The following is a 19,881-nucleotide window of genomic DNA, read 5'->3' as shown; positions in this document are numbered from 1 at the left end:
TCCACTGAATGTAGGTGGGCAGGCAGGCGCGTGGGAATAGACAGATATATAAACAAAGGGACAACTATTTGAAAATCATACTCAACAGATCAAGAAAACAAGGAGGCCGTGGAAACAGCACAAGGACTAACAGCTTATTCTATGCGGTGGCTCATACGTATTTACATATTTACAACATTTGACGATGGCGCACGTTTTAAGTAACACACTTCAGCTGTTATAAAATCTCACTAAAAAGACATACCCAAAGAAAGAACAAAAAAAGTGCTCATAACAAAATGATTTTTTTTAGATAACGCTAAAAGGATTTCAATTCTAATCTCATATTTTAGTATGAGGATGTCAAATAATATATTCTTTTTCAGTTTTCTCAAGGAAGTTCTCTTCAAGTGAACCCTATCCACAGCTGTGAAGGTCACCGATTTAGCAAAAACAATTTTCAGCACGACTCAAGACTCATGACATACTAGTAGTTATGACTCCAGAATTATGGTATGGCTCAAATCAATAACAGCATGACGGGAGTTACAGCTGTAGAATGTCTTGTGAGTCATGTGTGCCTTATATTTAGCTGTAGCACGACTCCTGAGTTGTGGCACGAGTCAAAAGAGTCATAACGGCGTGACTCGCTCCCTTGTCTTGGCACGACTCAGGTCAACAAGCAGCACACATTAAAAAGGCCAGCGCTGAGCAGCAGTGTTGTGATATGCATATTCATTGAAAGCCAGTCGAAAGTGAAGAAAACGCATTCAGACAGACGGAAGTCAGTAAGTAATTTTTCGATCATATCTAAAAAAAAACGTTTTTTACCAAGCAGAATCTAACACATACACGACTGCTCGACACTTATATGAACCTTCATAAATATTATATGAACATTCTAGAGCCATGGACAGTATTAGAGACATAGTGCTACAGGAGCTGAAGAGCAAGTCAGGAAAATACAACTACAGTTCACAAAAACCTATACACCAAATTCATAATGTGGGTTTTTCACAAACTCTTTACACAAGTAAACATGACTGAAGTTCACCAATCTGACACTGCCTCCATACCATCGCAGCCTTCTGCCATTTCTGTCTTGTTCTTTTTAAGCTTAGAGCCACAAAACAGGGTATTGCAAAACGTGGCCAACCCCACTGACACTACAGGAGAAGCTAAACGGGCCAGCAGATGAACTGAGCAGGACAGCCCAATTTATGACAGATACCGGACTTCAAGTGTGATATGATCGAGAAGAAGAATAAGAAGAGGGCATTGCAAAGGCCAAGCATTTGGTTTTCCAAAGTCCCAGAATCTGCTTGCTCCAAACACCAGAGGCCAGCCTGCCATCTGAGATAGTAGTAGAAGGATCATACAACACAATCCATCAAAATGGCCTGTACTCTATGATCAACACATCAGCTCAGAGAACGTTACTTAAAGAAATATTACGAACAGGTCACATCATAAACATTTGGTTCTACACAAATACGTATGTCCAAGTTCACCCAAACGCTCTAAACATGAGCAAACTTTGGCCAACACAACTCAACTAAGAGAGGAAAAAACAAAACAACAAACAACCACATGTCACAGCTCTCACAACCCTATGTGGAGACTAAGAGACTTAAAGTCCTACAAGCATTTGTGTTCACAAAAGTTGAAATGCTTCAAGAATTACAAATCATTAACATAATTTCACCATCATTTGTGCACATGCAGTCAATGCACCATATATACATGACACAGGCTGTGATACATACAATCTGTGACACAGACACTGTGTATTTGTGTCACGACGCAGAGCAATCAGGTGTTCGTCAATTTTTTACATGTAGGCCTATAGCTATAGTTATAGGTATCATTTTATAGCTTGTTCTTCTGTATTGCTTTGGATGAAAAAATACTCTTTAATCTTGAATAGAAGTCGAGATATTGCGATTGAAGGAGGTGGGGTAGCCTGGTTTCAGATGTAAAATTAATGAGAAAATGGCCGCCAAAGTTGGGTAACTTCCATAGCTTAAGTGTCTATGGAAACTGCAAATTTACATTTATTGTGTCTTTAATCAACGTTTTTCCATAAAATGGTCACATAAAAGTGTTTCTGAATGGACATATAAGGTGTTGAACCAAAAAACAAAAATTCAAACAGATTATCCAAACTGGCCGAAAAATGACGATTTCTCGAATTTCATTATTTTGACGAGCGCCTAATTTCACCACGATGCCTCACATTTGTCCTCAGGCTGAGAACAATACAAAAGCTACAAGTGTCCATAGCTTGGGACTAGTATTGGTGTTGTACTGTTAGAAGTCATACCGGTATTTTCATTAGCATGAGTAAAACTGTGCGTTAAAAATATTCTCCGACAAAAAGAGAAGTGATGAGAACAAAGACTTTTTAAAAATTAAACCTTTGAAAAGACAAAAGGTAAAAATCACTGAGAAACTTAAGATGTGAATGGGACATACGTCATAATATGTACAGACAAAAGGAATATACTGGAGATATTGAAGAAACATAAACAACTTTATGTACATGATTTTGGAGAGTGAAAAAATGAAATATGAAAAGAGAATTCAAAGAACAAAAACTTACAAATTTACTAAATTTTTGACAAATTGAACATGCCAACAGAAGTAATGCACGTAGAAAAAAATGAAAGGACAAAAAAACTGCCACTACATATTCACAACACAAGAATCTGTACAGCTTACTACACTAGCACTACGAGCACCATTCCGTTTGTAAGTCCACATGTAGGAAGGAGAATGCACAACCAAAATTAGGTAAAACTTGTGACCTCGATGTGGATTAAGAAAACCCCAAAACAAAAAGCCGCATTAAAGATGAATAAAGAAAAAAATAAATTTTTTTTAAAGCAAGGAAGGATCTGTTTTCTCTCTGATTAGTTCAATATTTAACAACACTGGACAAGATCAGCTAAACAAAATGTCTACCTTACACCAAAACATACCATGCAAGCAAACTCACAAACATCATTTGAAGAACTTTAGAAAGAAAAAAACTCAAACCCCAGTATCTTTGTATTGCAGTTTTACAAATTACGTTGAGATTACTAATGGAAAAGTACAGAATCGTGGGCTAAAACTTTACCCCTTTCATATGGTGAAATCACCAATCAAGATTTTACCAGCAGAGGACAAGAATAATGCATCTTACCAGAACGCCTTCGATGACCTCTACTATCCATTGCGTTAAAAAAATAAATTAAAAAAACAACCTGAGGTCAGACAAAAAAACTTGGGAAAAATTTGATTTTTGCTATCCAAAGAAAAAGATGAAAAAAAGGTAGAAAAAAAATTTTGCACCGCCAAAGTGCACAACCTGAAACCTGCTTCACACCCAGAAATCTAGATACTCTGCTAATGCCCATGACCATACACCTGGTCCATTCTGCCACAGTTTATGACCATCAGAACAAGGCCCTCTTCCTCAAGAGTTATAAAAGAAGGAAAAGTCAATAAGCAGAATAGAAAAGTAGACAGAGTAAAAAGGTGAGGCTGTGAATGAATCTCATGCCATTAAAACAGGATACATTTTCTACTTTGGAATGATGACAGCACAGTTGAGACTAGCTGGGGAATAGAAACGGAATGCAAAAAAAAAAAATCTGGCAAAGCAGAGATGATATGGCAAAACAAAAACGATGTGGTCAGAAACAATCCTACTCTTCCTACCCATATATTATCCAGCCTAACAGCATTTACTTCGGAGACTGCAGAAAATCTGCCAGAACTTTTTTATCATGGCCCTGGAAGATACGGAAAATTAGTGTTCTTATTTTTGTTTTAAAAAGTGGCCAGAAAATGAACAAAGTAAGGAATCGGCTTAAAATCAGAAGCAAGTCCACCAGTCCATCATAGACCAAAGAAAGGGAAAGAAAAACTGGAGAAAAAAAAACCCCTCCCCTAAATGTTCCAAGGTTCTTCTCTAACATAATCCAACACAAGACAAAAAGTGATGGGGCTGTGCCTCTATATCAAATGTTGAAAATGAACTACAGGAAGTTCTCACCACAGTTCACAGGTCAGACAAGAGTGACAATAAGGGTGGAATGCTACAGAATGTTCTGCTATCGGGAATGATCCACAGAATAAAGAGAAAAACTTCTGTAAACAAAAAAATATTAATTTAAATGTTTGTACAGAAACTTTAAAATGTCGCATTGTCAGAACCCTCAATCGCAAACAACTGTATTTCGGAATATATACAGTTTGATTTTGAGTAAAGAGAAGTATATCGACGAAGTAATGGTCATTTCGTTGCAGGGAAAAAGCAAGACAGACAGATAGACAAAAACAACAGAAGGATCAAACAGAAGTCAGACTTACTGCTGGCACCCTCCAGCCACCCAGCAACATCTACAAGCAAGACAGACATACAGAAATAACAGAGGGGAAGAACTGAAGTCCGACCTACCACTGGCACCCTCCAGCCACCCACAAACATCTACAGACCATATTAATACTTAGAATGAAACTGTAGAGCAACCACAATACATTCAATGGTAATAAATTACTATCAATGACCAAACCTTCTGAAAGAAGACAGAAAATAATCAGCTCCTGCTTACCATGATAGCTGTTCGCTTGAAAAAAATGACCCCAAGTGTAGTAAAGAGGATGAATGTTTATATTTCACATATACTCGTAATCTTCTTCAATTTGGCAACAATAAGTCTCGTATGTCTAGTAACATCTCTATATGATGAATACGCCTGAAATGATCCTATGGATGTGAAAAAAAATATGTTTTTGAGATCTGACACCAGGGTGGTAGGAAACACAACACTAATGGAAAGGAAGCAACTGGAGTATTTTGGCAGACCAACAAAAAAACCTTACAATTTGTGACAGTAAACAAAACAGGACAACTCCTTATCATATCCTCCACAGTCATCATTATCGTCACTAGCAACACCCACTAGCTCTACATAAATGGACAGTAGTTGATATGTAAAAAGGGTGATATAAAGAGCTGTATACATCTGTTGGAGAAGTATAGCTCCAAGCGCATTAGCAAAAAGATAAACACACATTACCTTCACTGACATAACTGTGTCATTATTGTCAAGTTCTTCCAACCTGATTAAATTAACTCATATCACACTAATATTTTAGTACCCTTTGTAAATGACTTTCTGTTCAAAACTGACAGTGTTAACATTTAGAAATCTATCAACCATGGTGTACTTTTATGCATGTACCACGAAGCATATCTTTCTATGAAATGCATATTAAAAGATTTTAAACCATCCATTACCTGTATATCAAATGTCGGAAACAACAAAAGAAGACCTAGGCTTAGGATTTGAAGAACTATTGTACCTCTATCATTCTAATACAAAATGGTTCCACCATCAATACACTCACTTCAAAAACAGTTCCACAGCTCAGCAAAGCCTCATGGGTCTGCTGGTGTGCCATTATATAAAAAAAAAAGAAAAAAAAAGAAAAATCTTCACAACAGCAACACAGAAAAAAAAATTAGAGCATAAAATTGGGACCTTGTTTTCTGGTTTCTTTTTGACCATGTGCCAAGAGAGCTGCAGCTGCTTTTCATATTCTGTTATAACATTCTACAAAGCTTTACTTTTTGTATTTTCAAACAATCAACATATTGACATAAACAACAAAAATTATCTTAACATGACTAAGAAACTTTCAGTCGTTAAGTACAATGAACTAGAAAATTGAAAATAAAATTGTAATGATTAAACAATCATCATTCCTTCACAAAATCAGCAGGGCGGAGTCTCTAGGATCCAACCGTACAAAAGAAAAGAAATAACTGAAACAACAACATCCTCCAAAAAAAAGTTAGCATCTCCAAAGTAGATGTTTGTTGAGCACAGATCTTAGGATTGCCAACCAACTTTCACTTTACAGTAAAAGATAGAAGCTACAAACAAAAGACATCAAAATCATCAGAACCAGCTGACATCATGTTCAATTTATAAGTTCTCTCAACATTCTTTCAACTCAACACTTACACATAAAGCACAGACACTTATAGTTTTATTCACAAAGATCATTGGTTTCGCTGGCAAAACAACTTTTAAGGGCATTTTACCATTTGGTCAAATTTTACTGCCTTTCAAACGGTCATGCATTACAAAACGGTTTCAGAGCAATGTGATACAAACAAGATACTGACGAAACAGCTCTCAAAACAGTAAATAAGACGATCCACACACAAGCATAACAAGAAAATACTTTCTATGTCAGGAAAAACAGATCTCGTATGTTGTCAACTCCACTAGCAAGGAGTCTGTGTTCCCACCTCTATACGCAATCTTCCATGGACATGAGTAACGGGTTCACATACTCAAAGCCGTCAAACTCAGACTGGTCAATTTCGTTGATGGCCGATCTGAAAGAAAAGGAGGAGAAAACAAACCAATAAATGAATGTAAGTTTTGAAAGGCAATAATATTAACTGGTGTAAGATCAGAAAAAATGAAGGCAAAAAACCCCAAAATAATTCAGGAAAAAAAAAATCCATTGACGACAGAACAGCATTAAACACCCCCCCACCTCCGCCATTAAAGAACAGAACCTTTTACCGTTTTAATCAATAATGAGCATAAAAAAGTAAACAGGCTTAAATCTTATCCTTTCTTAGAAGCTTCAATATGTCACTGATAAAAACAGTCTTGCATTTACATCATTTCACAGGAAAGTCAAACTTTTACAGCGCTATGTGGCCAGCTTCAAGAGAACGAGTCTCTGTGGTGTAGCGATTAGATGCTTCCCCGTCGCACACGGGAGACCAGAGTTCGGTTCCCAATTAGGGAGAAATTCTTATCAAATATCTCAATCTTTCTGCTGGGATGTTGTATACCTTTCAGCCCAGGTTGGCCCTGATAGGCAGGGTCGGAAGCCCACCTCTTAACGGATCTAAATTGTGTTGACAAGGGAGTAAAAACACCTACGTTCAAAAAAGAAAAAACTACTAGGGACTGGCAGAGAACACTCACGGGTCATCAGGCGTGAGACGGACTGGTTCATTGGTAAAAGCCGGGTCAAAGTGTTCCAGATCTCTCTCATGTCGGATGTACGGTTTGTAGGGGGGGACAATCTGCTTCTGCTCCAGCATCTCCCAGTTGATGGATCGGTAGAACGGATGAGACTGGATATCCGAGAAGCCGGTGGCTGGATGACAGCCAAGCCTCTCAGCTGGTGCCTGGACATAGTACACATTGACAAATGAAGAACAGTAACAACAACAAGTTCTCTTTTGGCAAATGTTTTACGGTACTCACAACGGCATAAGGTCATATGAGCACGCCGGACACAATAAATGCTTTCAGTCGGTAAGAAATTTTTAATTTTTCACGGGTGGTGGCCAAAGCATACTCTTGTCGATTTTAGACCATCAAAGGATACTTAACGTGCGCAACTTGCACACGGAATCTTTGAGATTTTTCACCCTTATGCCAGAAGGCTAAGTGTTAGATCTTACCCACCATAAGATCAGGGGTGTCGCTGAAAGACAGCAGTAATAAGGAGCCTAGGAATAGCAGTAGAAAAGCTGGCAAAAGAGTCAGAAGAGTCAGGAACCCAGATCAGGGAGCAAAGAAGGTGAGGGGGTGGGGGCAGTAAGCAGAGATGAAAGCAAATGACAGAACATTATTAGAGGGCAGGAAACTAGGTGAAAGGAGGCAATTTTAGAAGAAAATTTTCCGTCTCTGTTTGGATACGAACCCGGGACCTATTGAATGAGAGGCGAACACTGTAACCTCTTGACCACGAGAGCCCCCAACAACAATAGTAACGACACTGAAAATAAGTACAACAATAGCTACGATCAACAGTTCTCTAGCACATTAGCACCAGCATCTCAACATCAAGGTCCACATATACCCTAATCAAACTAATAAGATGATATTTTGAAAAAATAATATCCTTAGGCTTACATCCCCTGCAAACCAAAATTAAAGTTTGTTTTTACCTTGTTGAGAAATCCTTTGAGGAGTGAAGCCGCCTTGACAGACAAAGACCTCGGTATTCTGATGGGTTTCTCCAGAATAACTGTCAAAGAGCAAATGTCAAGTCGTTATGAATGACTTACATTCCAAACAACACAACTTAGATAACTCATGAAGAAAAGCCCAAACCATATACACATAGGAGGGACACACCTGTCATGCTAAAAATACCTAAAAGATGGAAAATAATCTACACTTTTGCACTTTTGGAAAAATCCAGAAGAAAAGTAAGTTAAACCCAAAGTTGTACAGGGGTATAAAAATATTTTATCTTTAACCCCATTTCTTTTCTAACAATGACAATCCTTTTCACTCACTCTAGATAAAACAATTCCGAATGTTTCTGTCTGGACCATTTGCAATTTCAATGAGTTTCCCTATTCCCCAATTGTGGCCAAGGAAAATCGCAGAATTTTTTTATTCCCCTTCTTTCTTTGTAAGGGGGGAAAACCCCAAAAATGTTTTACTTTTTTTTCCCGTCTTTACTTTTTAAAAATTCTTTCTTTTTAGCTTTACATATTTTTTTTCAACAAAGGAATCCTTTTTTCCCACGCGTTCTTTGCTAAGGGAAAATAATTAACTTATTTCTATTCCCACTTTCTTTCTTTATCAAAGAAAATTAAAGAGTCCTCTCCCTCGACACCCCATCCTTTTCTAACACAGACCACAGGCGGTCAGACAAACTCACTCTGAAATAAGTAGTCCTCTGTGTTCTGGTCAGGGTTGTCGGCATTTCCAACAGCGTCAAAGGGAGAGCGTCCTGCCAGCATCTCGTACATCAGGACCCCCAGGGCCCACCAGTCGACACTGAAGTCTGAGAGGGAAAGAAGAAAAAGACACACACATATACAGTCAATGAGAGTAAGCTTGAGGGAATGAGAGAAGGAGGAAGCTCCACATATATAGCTTAGCAACACTCCAGTCGTGTAAAAAAAACTGACTTGAGTTAAACAAATTAAGATAACATGAATCTCCCACTGGAAAAAAAAAATTAAGTCAGAATCTAGTGAATATACAATTTTTCCAACCACTCAAACTGCACTGTTGACATTCACTCCACGCGGAAAAATAAGGTCTAGTATTCCTGCGAGTGTAAGTCTACAAAATCAAAATTTTCCAGGAAATTTTACTAATATTTATGAAACATTCTGATTACACTTTTTTGATTAAGCAAACACTTCACAGAAGCAAAAAAAGCAACTCCTGTCAATTTTCAACACCGAACTTATGCTTAAAATTGTCCAATAGGCCTACTTTTTATCTTCCTGTATAATGAATGGAACACGAAGACAAAATCAGTACCTAACAGTCTTATCATTATCAATTTCTTATCAATTCAGTCACCTAATTCCAACTGAACACAAAATTATTCTGAACCATTTCTCCCACTACTATGATTGCAGTTCATTTAAATTAGTTAACATTACATGACTAAACTGGTTATGGTCAGTTGTGATGTTTTTTTTCTACTTGCAAAGCAGTGCAGGGTGAAATTTATTGAGACTTGAGTATTGAAAATCTATAATAAAATAAATGCGTTTAAACACAAAAAGTTTACTTTGTGAACTTTAGTAGAAATACTAAAAACACAAATAAAATAAAAAATTCCTTAAGCACAAACAGATTGTAGGAATTCATCACAGAGAAGGTAAAAAGATGACAAATTAAAAGAAAGAAATGAACAAAACAGAGGGTAAAGTATTTCTTAAAATTCACCACGACATTACAAAACACATCAAAATGCACATGCCAATTGAAGCTACAAGAAAACAACTGCAAAGAGCTTTTGAACACAGAACAAAATCAGTTATTAAATCATGTCGCCCACGCATCGGCTGAAACACGAAACGGCAAAGTTATTATATTAGCAAACTCCTGCAGGAGCAAGTTATACAAGCACTGAAGAGTTATACGAAGAGATGGGACTGAAAGAGAAACAATGAGTAAGTTGGGGAGGGGGAGTAACGGAAGAGGAATATAAAAAAAATAAATAAACTGGAGAGGGAAAGTGGGGAGAATCCCAGCATGATGCATACACGTACAAATACATCAAACCGTTTCCCAGTATATCACAAGGTACAAGGGAGTTGAGGAAAATATTGTGCCGAGTCACGATTCAACCTAGTAAGTCAGTATTTTTTTAATGTACAGAGGAAAAAAGCAATAACTTAGAGAAGAAATTTTCCAGATGATGCACTCAAATTCATATTTAATCAACTGATTAAACGCATTAATGTTACACGGGCTACACAAGTTCCTAATGTTAGGCCGTAGGCGATCTTACACAACAATAGATCCTTTCTCAGTCTTTGATTTTCATAGTTTGTTTGAGTAAAAAGAAGCGCATCAACAGAATAACAGTCATTTAGTGGAGGGAAAAAAAGAAGACAGAGAGACAAAAACAACGGAAGGAAAGAAAAAGAAGAAGTAGGGCCACATTTAACTACCACCCCCCCCCCCCCCCTAACAACACAAGCCCCCCCCCCAGTCACAAAGCGATTCTCATCTTCATGTAGGTATCTCAAAGAAATCCCAAAGGTAAATTTATTTTTTTTTAATGCAGTTCATGAGGCACCTTTCTCACTTGAGCTCACTTGTATACCATTGGGTGAAAAAAGAAATGCAAAGAAAGAACCCCCCCAGAAAGAGCAAATGTAGCAATAACATTTGTGAGAGAAAAAAAAAGCAAGACATCAGAGGGAGAGTTAAGAAGGAGGACTTACCAGTGACACCTTCCAATCACCCACAAACAAGTTTTTGCAGACAAAGTCATTAAAAAAAAAAAAAAACAGGCATAAAACTTCATGTCACTCCCATTGTCTCAAAAGAAGACCGCAGTGTGTAAGCTAGTCTCTTTTTACACTTTTTCTTAAAATTTCGATTCTTTGTCATGATAAAAGGTAAAAGTCCATTATAATCTTAGTTGGGACCATTTTTTTGGTCTCCTTTAATGATACTTCCAATACTACCTTAATTTTATCCATCTATAATTTAATGTGAAGAAAAAATTATTATCTCCAATTCCTTACCCTATACATATGCTCAGAGTTATATGTGTAAGATATTTCACTGGAAGACAAAACAGTCAGGCACAAAACACACAACTCACACACACACGCACACGCACACACACACACACACACACACACGCATGCATGAACCTACACACACACACACACGATACATACTTAGCATGTTCCCTCTGCCTTATGCTTACTGTGTTACAGGGCATAATGACATCTTTTACTCAACTATATTTCTGTTATTAACAAATGGCTCATACTAATAAGCCCTTAAAAAGTTAACATGGAAAGAGACCAACAAACTGCAGAGACAGAAAAGCTGTCACTATGTGAAAAAACCAAAAAAAACAAATCAATACTTGGTGCATTTGTCAGTTAGATTGAGAAATCAAATTTTACTGATACTGATATCAAAAATCAATTCATGTCAATCTTAAGAATAAGAAAGGTGAACACCCAAAAAAAAGAAAAAGAAAAGCAGACTACCAAACATGAATTCAAGAGTTACAATTGCACAAAAAGAGGGTGAAGTGTCTAACACAGCTAAATTTTTTTTTTAAAAGAGAAACACTAAATCTCCAGGGACTAACTTTTTCAACAGATGGTGAGCAATCAATGGACTAAATTTTTTTTAAAAGGTATAGTTCTAATCACTATGCAGAACAGAGGAAGAAAGACTGGGGGTGATTGCTCATCTAATCAACGCCGCCTGCTCCCTGATCATAATATTGAGGATTTCAAAAGATTGTAAGCATTTTACGCCCTTACTGACAAAATTAAGACGATTTAGGAGGCAGGCTGCTCAAACCCCCGCCTGTCTTGGCCAATCTGTCCAGCTGAGTAGTCAGCGGGACATAGATCAAAGTAACCAGACGGAGATACAGAATAATAAAATAACTACCTACTCAGGAATTCTACTCATGTCTTCTGACACCACAGACATTTCCCTCGCTGGGGTCAACACTACCTCCAAAAATACCACAAGCCCCCCCCCCAAACCCCAACCCATTTGTTTCTTAGGACAAATATTAGACTTGCTGCTTATCCAGGACAAAAATCAAGGGAAGATAAAGTTTTTAACCCATGTTTTCCACTCTATAAATAATTTGGTACAACTTTTGCATTACATAACCCCTAAAATCTTCCACAAAGGCAGCTCAAGTCCTCTTCAACTTCTTTCAGTACCTTGCTCAATTTAAACTATCCTTCAAACATTGCACGTGTTGTTATTAAAATCACAACACAGGTTTTAGTCACACTTTATTAAGGGTTTATATTAATTGTATTTGTTTGCAATCGTGCAGTGGTCCCCATTACCCCCTCCCCTCCCCACCTCATTTGCCCCAAATCCTCCGAAGCAGAGTAGAAAAAAAATATGAGCCTCTAACGCCATTTTAAAACGTTTTTTAGTGTGTATCTTTAAAGAAGTCTTTAAAAAATCTGCTACCTTGTGTTACATATCCATTACGTCAATTAACAGCCTGCTTTTACATCTGAGGGTGGTTTCTTAATATGTTATATGTTTTAACCATGTATCTGAGACAACTCGTTTTGTTCAAGATCTTCAAAGGGTGCAAATGAAGTCCTACACCTAGGGAACCACTGCAGGGTGAAACTGAACAATCCAAAAGTGGACAAAAGCAGCAAGATTTCTGTGAAGCACAAATGCAAATTTTCCACAAAGACACAACAAGCCTTTTCATATTATATGACATGCACTGGTATGCAACTCTAGTTGGCCCACTCCTTTAAAAAAACATTTTTCTCTCTCTCACTGAAGAGGCAAATGGGTTGGGCAGGGAACAAGCATGACAGAGGTCAAAGTGCAAAAAGGGCACAAGGGTAAAAGGTCAGGTCTGGGGTCGGTGTTTATACATGGTAATACCATAGTCTTCTCCTCTCAACACTTCAGGAGCTATGTAGTTGGGGGTCCCACAGAATGTGTTGGTCTTGTCTCCTGGCATCAGATTCTCCTAGAATAGCCAGCCAGCCAGTGCAAGTTAAAGAGAAAAAAAAAATTCCCCCAAAAAGAGAAGGGGAAGAAAAGAAAAAGAGAAGAAAAAAACTATGTTAAATTTGCGCACACAGCGAGCGATTATAATGTGGGGGGAACCGCAGGGGTGATGAGGATGAGGAGAGCGTGAGCAGCCGATGGGATGGGTGAGTGGGTAGCGTCTCTCTCGTCACATGCTGGCCTCTTCGGAGATGAGCGGAGAAGGCATGAGGCTGCAGACACTCCAACAGATTCCTAAACTCGCTCTCATATTTTGAACCCACATTTGGTCAGTCCTATTATTTTTTTAAAAATTAAAACATCTGGACTTGAAATTGCCAAATCGAAGGAAGATTCCCACAAACCCTGTTGACAATTACTGTGTTGAGGGTGGTATTCTTTGATAGCCCCTGAAGAAGATTAAGAACTAAGCCGCAATGTCCCTCACGAAATGACAATATTCTCAGATGCAGTAGCTCTCCAGCTAAGCTCATGAATTTTTGGACACTCAGGAATAACATTAAGTGTCTTCAAATGAAAAACAACCACCAAACAAAAGTAGAGAGCCAAGCTTTAGAAATTGTCAGAGTGTTTTGCAGTAAAAGACAACATGAACTGAAAAGGAAGTTCTGACCGCGCCAAAAAAAAAAAAAAAAAATTCAACCTGGATTTCCTGTTCCAGAAAATTAAGCCACGATCAGTCTATAAACAAACTATTCACACTTGACCCACATCAACAGTCCTGAAAGACTGAAGGCCATGACAATTTTTTTTAAAAACAAATAACAAAACCCAAATCCTTTTTTTCTTTAAATAAGAGCAACAAAAATGGAAGATGTCCACCATGCACTAAACCACAAAACCTGCGGCCACATTTATTGTCGCCAAAGTTTCTTTGAATTTAAAAAAACGTCTTACACTAAACATTCAACATATTATCAAAATCATATAATGAATTAAGAAATGCTCAAAAATAATTCTTTTATCTTTGTATTAGCATTTTTTAAAAATAATCCACAAAATAGTATAAAGTTAGTGTTGCTCCGGTACCCTTTAAACAAGACTGACCATGGCTCTCTTTCCAAAACAAGGTACCCAGAAAAAACAAAACAAACAAAAAATAAAATGCAGACATTCCTATGAGCCACAATGGAAGTAGTCAGCCGACACATAGAAGAATGAAAATGAGACGGTCAGTTCAGCGGTGCGCCAAAAAGTGCAAGGTCTCGTGTGTCCTTACCGTACTCCTCCCCTCTCAGGATCTCGGGGGCTATGTAGTTGGGTGTGCCGCAAAACGTGCCAGTGGTGTCGCCCGGCTTCAGCCCTTCCTACATGGTTGATTTGTGGAACACGATGGAGGGGGATGATGAGGGTGAACATGGTGGTGGTGGTGGTGGTGGTGAGGAGGATGATAAAGATAGAGATAGGATGACAGGCACGCCCGTGATGAGAGCAACGACAATGGCGAGGAACATAATTAGATTAGACTGATGGCAATGAAGATGATAATAATAGTGATGTAGAGATGGTGATGAAGATGATAAAAGTGAAGTAGTGATGATAAAGATGATAATAGTGATGTAGTGATGGTGATGAAAATGATAATAATGATGTAGTGATGTTGATGAAGATGATAATAATAATGATGTAGTGATGGTGATGAAGATAATAATAATGATAAGTGATGAAGATGAAAATAGTGATAATGATGAAAGTGATGGTCACAGTGATAGAGAAAATGATAATGGTGACGAAAACTATAACAATTACGATAGTGACAAAGGTCTAAATGGACACTGATAGTGGTGATGATAAGAAAGCTATGGCATTACCTATGAACAAAATGCCAAAAACAAAAACTGGAATGATTGTATACTGATGATGCTTTGTAAAGAAATGGAACAAAAATGTATCTCTAAGATGGAAGCAGAGAGTAACGGCAATATATTTAATAAAATTAAAAATACCCCCCCCCCCCACAAAAAATGATCATCATCATCATGCCTTGCCATACAATACTAAGCTAGAACAATCTCTGACCTACTAGGGTCATTGACACAATAAATATAACTTAAAAGTCTTGAAAAATGACATTGTAACCTATTACCCCATTAGCTTAGTTCACACACTGAAGCCGCATATTATACCAGACCCATACCGTGATCTCTACTACCATTGCCAAAATTCCCGGTATAAATTTTCACAAACGTACAAGAGCAAAAGGCAACTAGTGATACAGTCAGATTGGGGACTAAAAATTTCACTCATTGAGCCATAAAGCCTGAGCCCCATGCCTCATGACTCCAAAGACCTATCAATCAAAGTCTTGATAAAGACCTATTATGGTTGGCCAATAATTGCCTTGATACTTTTAAGAAGGCCCTGTATCCACTGTTAACTGATTCAGCCTGGACTGAATTTTAGCTTTCGACGCAGTAAATTTGGAGGCTATTTTTATGGAGGCTGGGGTACGCTGATCAAATGCTTTGATAAAACACTAAATTTCAACAAATTACAACGTACTGCTTATCAAAATAACCAGAAATGAAATAGCTACTCAAACACAAATAAAGAAAGGACTTTAGAGGCAAGTACGAAAAAGAAATTCAAGTCAAAAGTGGTAATCAAACAGAAAAATCCCTACTACAGAAGCGTATAAATTGACTAACTGAAAAATGTTCAGTTATTCTTATTATCAAATTGCCATGAAAAAGAAGAGGACTGAAAGTCTATCCACTCTGACACACTTGTAAGGGTAAATACATTTCATAAGATCTATGACTTCTTCAGCTGAAAACTAAACAGATCTAGGCCAGAAGTTCTAGGACTCATTTTTTGGGCGGTCTTCATTTCACTGCTGAGTTTTCTCAGGCTTGAAATAATACTTAAAATTCCCTTTAGATATCGTCATATCATCTCTATTTTTAACCCTTTCTACCAAGTGAAATTCCCATCAAGTAGTTAGATATACAACCTTGCACATGCCGTAGTCTGTCAGCTTGATGTGGCCCTCAGCATCCAGGAGCACATTGTCAAGTTTCAAGTCTCTGTACACAATGCCTGGAGAGGATGAGAAAGCCAAGTTTTTGGGAGTTTTTTCTTTTTCTGTCTTTTTTGGGGGGGTAAGTATTTTAATGTGTTTGCAACTGCATAAGGTCATGTGAGACCTTGGGACACATTAAACATTTTCAGTTTGGTAGGAATTAGGAAAGCCAATACGTAATGTCAACAAGAACAAATAAATTACAAAGACAAGGAGCTCTATGTAACTAGTTTCTTGAAACATTTTTATAATACAAAAAATCCTTCTGATTCCAATGATGAGAGAAGACACACAAAGGTTAGTCAACGGTACTTTTATACTATTTAGAGAGCATGCTGACCCCGAATGTTTACTTAGGACTCATAAAAACTTTCTCGGCAATGGTTTTAGAACAAAAATCAAAAATAGATTTGACCTACTTCTTCAACTTATGCGATGTAAACACAACACTATCGATAAACAGGGAAACAAGCCACAGAAAAATTAGTGCGATAATACTAATACTTTCCTTCCAAGGCAATATTCCTTTGTTATATTTTTTCCCATTTTCCCTTCCTATGCACGTAAGACATGTATTTACTAATATCCTGCCTTGTTGGGTGTATGCATGAGTGCACTTAATCTTTGTAACATCCACTGTCATGGTAAACAAGCAAGGCAAATTTCTCCCTGTGAGATGAATAAAGATTGTCATTATCATTGTCACCTTTTTTTTTCTTTCCCATCCATGAGCCAACCTTGAATACGTTACTAAGAATACACAGAGCAGGAAGTGAAATGTAAGCACACCTCTTTCATGAAGGAAGTTGAGGGCCAGGCAGATCTCAGCAGCATAGAACCTGGCGTGCTCCTCTGGCAGCTTCCTCTGTCTCTGCATGTGAAACATCAGGTCTCCCCCGTTGACAAACTCAATCACAAAGAACAGCCTGCCAGAAAAACAAAAGTGCCTGTCATATCTAGCATAACACAAAATGAGATCTTACTTCTTTTAGTTGTAGTAAGAGTTTTTTAAAGTTTTAGTAAAGGTTTTATGGCACTCGCAACTGCATAAGGTCATTAGAGCGCCAGAAGATTAGAGGTGTTACAAGAGAGTAACAAACATAAAAAAGACGTGGAGACAAGGACAAAAGATGTTTGAATGGAAAAAAGAAGCAAACCACACCAGAGCACCCGCCAACCACCCACTAGTAAGAGTTTTATGATACTTGCAACACAATAAAGTCAATAAGTGCCAAAGATAAGAGGAGTGACTAGAGAGTAACAAACACAAAAAGGAGGAGAGATAAGGATAAGATAGATGTTTGATATGAAAGAAGGAGCAAACCACACCAGCCAACAACTTATGATCCTACTCTTTTTCTTGTTTGTGTTGTTACTCTCTTGTAACACTTCTAATCTTCAGCACTTATATGACCTAATTGTGTTGTACAATGAACAATCTTTTATTGTGCATGGAGATAAGTGTCTGTTCTCTTTTCATTCTGATGTTCTAAAACTTGAAAGTTCAACAGCCTGACACAATCTGTTCCATATATGTGTGTGATCCTGGAGAAAGGTCCCACATGTCGAAAACTTTGAATATCAAAATAAGGGCATATTCTTATAGTGAATCCAATGCTGACCATGCTGAATTTAAAACATTTCAAATATCTTGAGCACTTTTGAAGAAATGCCACATTATGTAACAAAGGGTGTAAAAACAAAGTTTGGAGAAAAACCCCATTTCTAGCACATTTTAACCTTTGATGAAGTACAACATGCTGCAAAAAACAAACAACAACAACAAAAATAAAATAATTTTTTTAAAACTTAGCCTTAAAATATTATTAAATTCTTTCAATATCTTAATAAAAAATTATTAAGCACTCATTTTCTGATGGAACTAACTTTCTGAACCACTACGAACTTTAAAACTTTTCAACAAGTAATATATCTAGCTCAAAAATAGCTTTGCCAACAACTGGGACCTTTCTTCAGGCACACACACATATATTGAAAACATTAGAAGAACAACAAGCATTGTCATTGCGCCATTCACTCAAAACATTTACAAACTGACATCGGGGAATGTCAATGTGTTATGACAGTGAGACTTGCTGTCTTCATCATCATTCAAAATAAACAAAAGCTCACCTGCTGGACGTCTGGAAGCAGGAATGCAAACCCACCAGAAACGGGTAATTTGTCGCAGCCTCAAACACATGCTTTTCTGTTTGGACCCAGTCAATGTCCTGATTTTAAAAAAGCATATTGTTTGTTAAAGCTTTGTATTGACAAGAGAATTTTGGGGGAGAAAGCAAAAGATTTGTTTGTGGGGGGAAAAAAATGGCTTGTTGAAAATAATGTCCAGACAAAAGGCATGAACAAATGAAAATTTGCAGTTTCCAAGAACACTACAGCTTTGGAAGTCACAAAACTTTGGCTGCCATTTTCTAGCTAATTTCACCACTGACACCAAGGTACACTGTCCTCCTTCAGGTTGCAAATATCGTGACTTCTATTCAAGATAGATGAATATTTTTTTTCAACAAAAGAAAGGCAAATGAGCAGGCTATAAGATTATATCAAAAACTCCATATGCCCAAAATCTTTGACGAGTGCCCGATTCCAACGTGTCATGACACGTATAACTTTTCAAAAATAATTGTAAGTCTAAAGCAATTATATTTCTTCCGATTTGGTCATAGTGAGTGAAAAGAGTTGAGAGTCTACACTGCCAATCAGCAAACGTGTTGTCCACTACAAACGTACATAAGCTCGTCGTGTTTTACCTCATCGTCGTTGACCAGCTCCTTCTTGATGACCTTCATTGCGTAGATGCGCTTGGTCTTCTTGTGCTCCACCTGCAGCACTTTGGCGTAACTGCCACGACCTATGACCCGCAGCAGCTGGAAGTGGTCCAGGTTCAACTGATTGCCGTCCTTTGTGCTGGAGCCCTGAGATCAGGAGACGTTTGATTTATTTTTAGTGAGTGTTTCACAGCACTTGCAACACAATTAGGTCATATAAGTGCTGAAGATTAGAAGTGTTACAAGAGAGTAACAACACAAAAAAAGAGGAGAGATAAGGATGATAGCTGTTTGATAGGAAAGAAGGAGCAAACCACACCAGAGCACCCGCCAACCACCTGCATCCCAGCAGAAAGGTGGAGATTTCTGAGATACTCAATTTAACAAACTTCTTCATGTGAGAATCAAACTCAAGTCTTCAGTGTGTGCCGGCAAAAAGCCTAACCGTTATGCGACAGACGCTGGTTTACCTATCATTAGACTGTCCAATAAAATGACTACCTTGCTGAAACTGAAGACAAAAAAAACAGCAGTTTGGGTGAATGTAAATTTGCCATGCTGGCAAAATAAGAAGTAAATAAAGTGAGAAAAAAAGTTAAAAAGCACTGGTCTATAAAAAAGCTATGGCCTTAAAGTGAGCACTATAAAAGCTAACAAGCACTTACCTCAACTTTAGCCGTCTGCCAAAGAAAGCATTGCATGAAAAAGAAAGAAAAAAATACTTCTTTTTAGAAATAACATCCTTCAAGATTTCAAGAAGCGCATTGAAATCATTATGTTATCATTTCAATGAAAGAAGGCAACAAATATAGAAAAAGAGAGTGCATTTGAAAAGTTTCCCACAACACTTTTGGAAGAACAGCTTATAAAAAAGTCTCACATAAGGACTAGAAAGCTATTTTTTTCCAAAATTGAAGAAAAACAGTGAACAATCAGGATCCTCAGAGAAAAATGTTATGCCTATTTCTTTTGGAAATTCAATAGTGTTAAGAAAAACCGAAAGAACTTTGTGACTTTTGTCATTTCCACCCCCCCC

General features: G+C 37.6%; 1 protein-coding gene across 4 annotated transcripts in view; it reads right to left on the bottom strand.

Annotated features, from left to right (window-relative positions):
• Positions 1–3,027: 3,027 nt before the first annotated feature.
• The window catches only part of LOC100533284 (atypical protein kinase C), a 43,383-nt gene continuing 26,529 nt past the window's right edge, over positions 3,028–19,881 (bottom strand). For 2 of the 4 annotated variants that reach the window (XM_035972667.1, XM_013088673.2), the window contains 10 exons: positions 19,511–19,525; positions 18,828–18,992; positions 18,190–18,287; positions 16,846–16,982; positions 15,988–16,073; positions 14,254–14,341; positions 8,686–8,811; positions 7,961–8,040; positions 6,987–7,192; positions 3,028–6,379 (listed from right to left, as the gene is read on the bottom strand). In XM_035972667.1, coding sequence (XP_035828560.1) covers positions 6,292–6,379; positions 6,987–7,192; positions 7,961–8,040; positions 8,686–8,811; positions 14,254–14,341; positions 15,988–16,073; positions 16,846–16,982; positions 18,190–18,287; positions 18,828–18,992; positions 19,511–19,525 — 1,089 coding nt within the window. In that variant the 3' untranslated portion in view covers positions 3,028–6,291. 4 annotated transcript variants of the gene reach the window in all.

Source organism: Aplysia californica, unplaced genomic scaffold (assembly GCF_000002075.1).
Source record: "Aplysia californica isolate F4 #8 unplaced genomic scaffold, AplCal3.0 scaffold00786, whole genome shotgun sequence".
Lineage (NCBI taxonomy): Eukaryota > Metazoa > Mollusca > Gastropoda > Aplysiida > Aplysiidae > Aplysia > Aplysia californica.
This window is presented reverse-complemented; position numbering and strand designations above follow the sequence as displayed.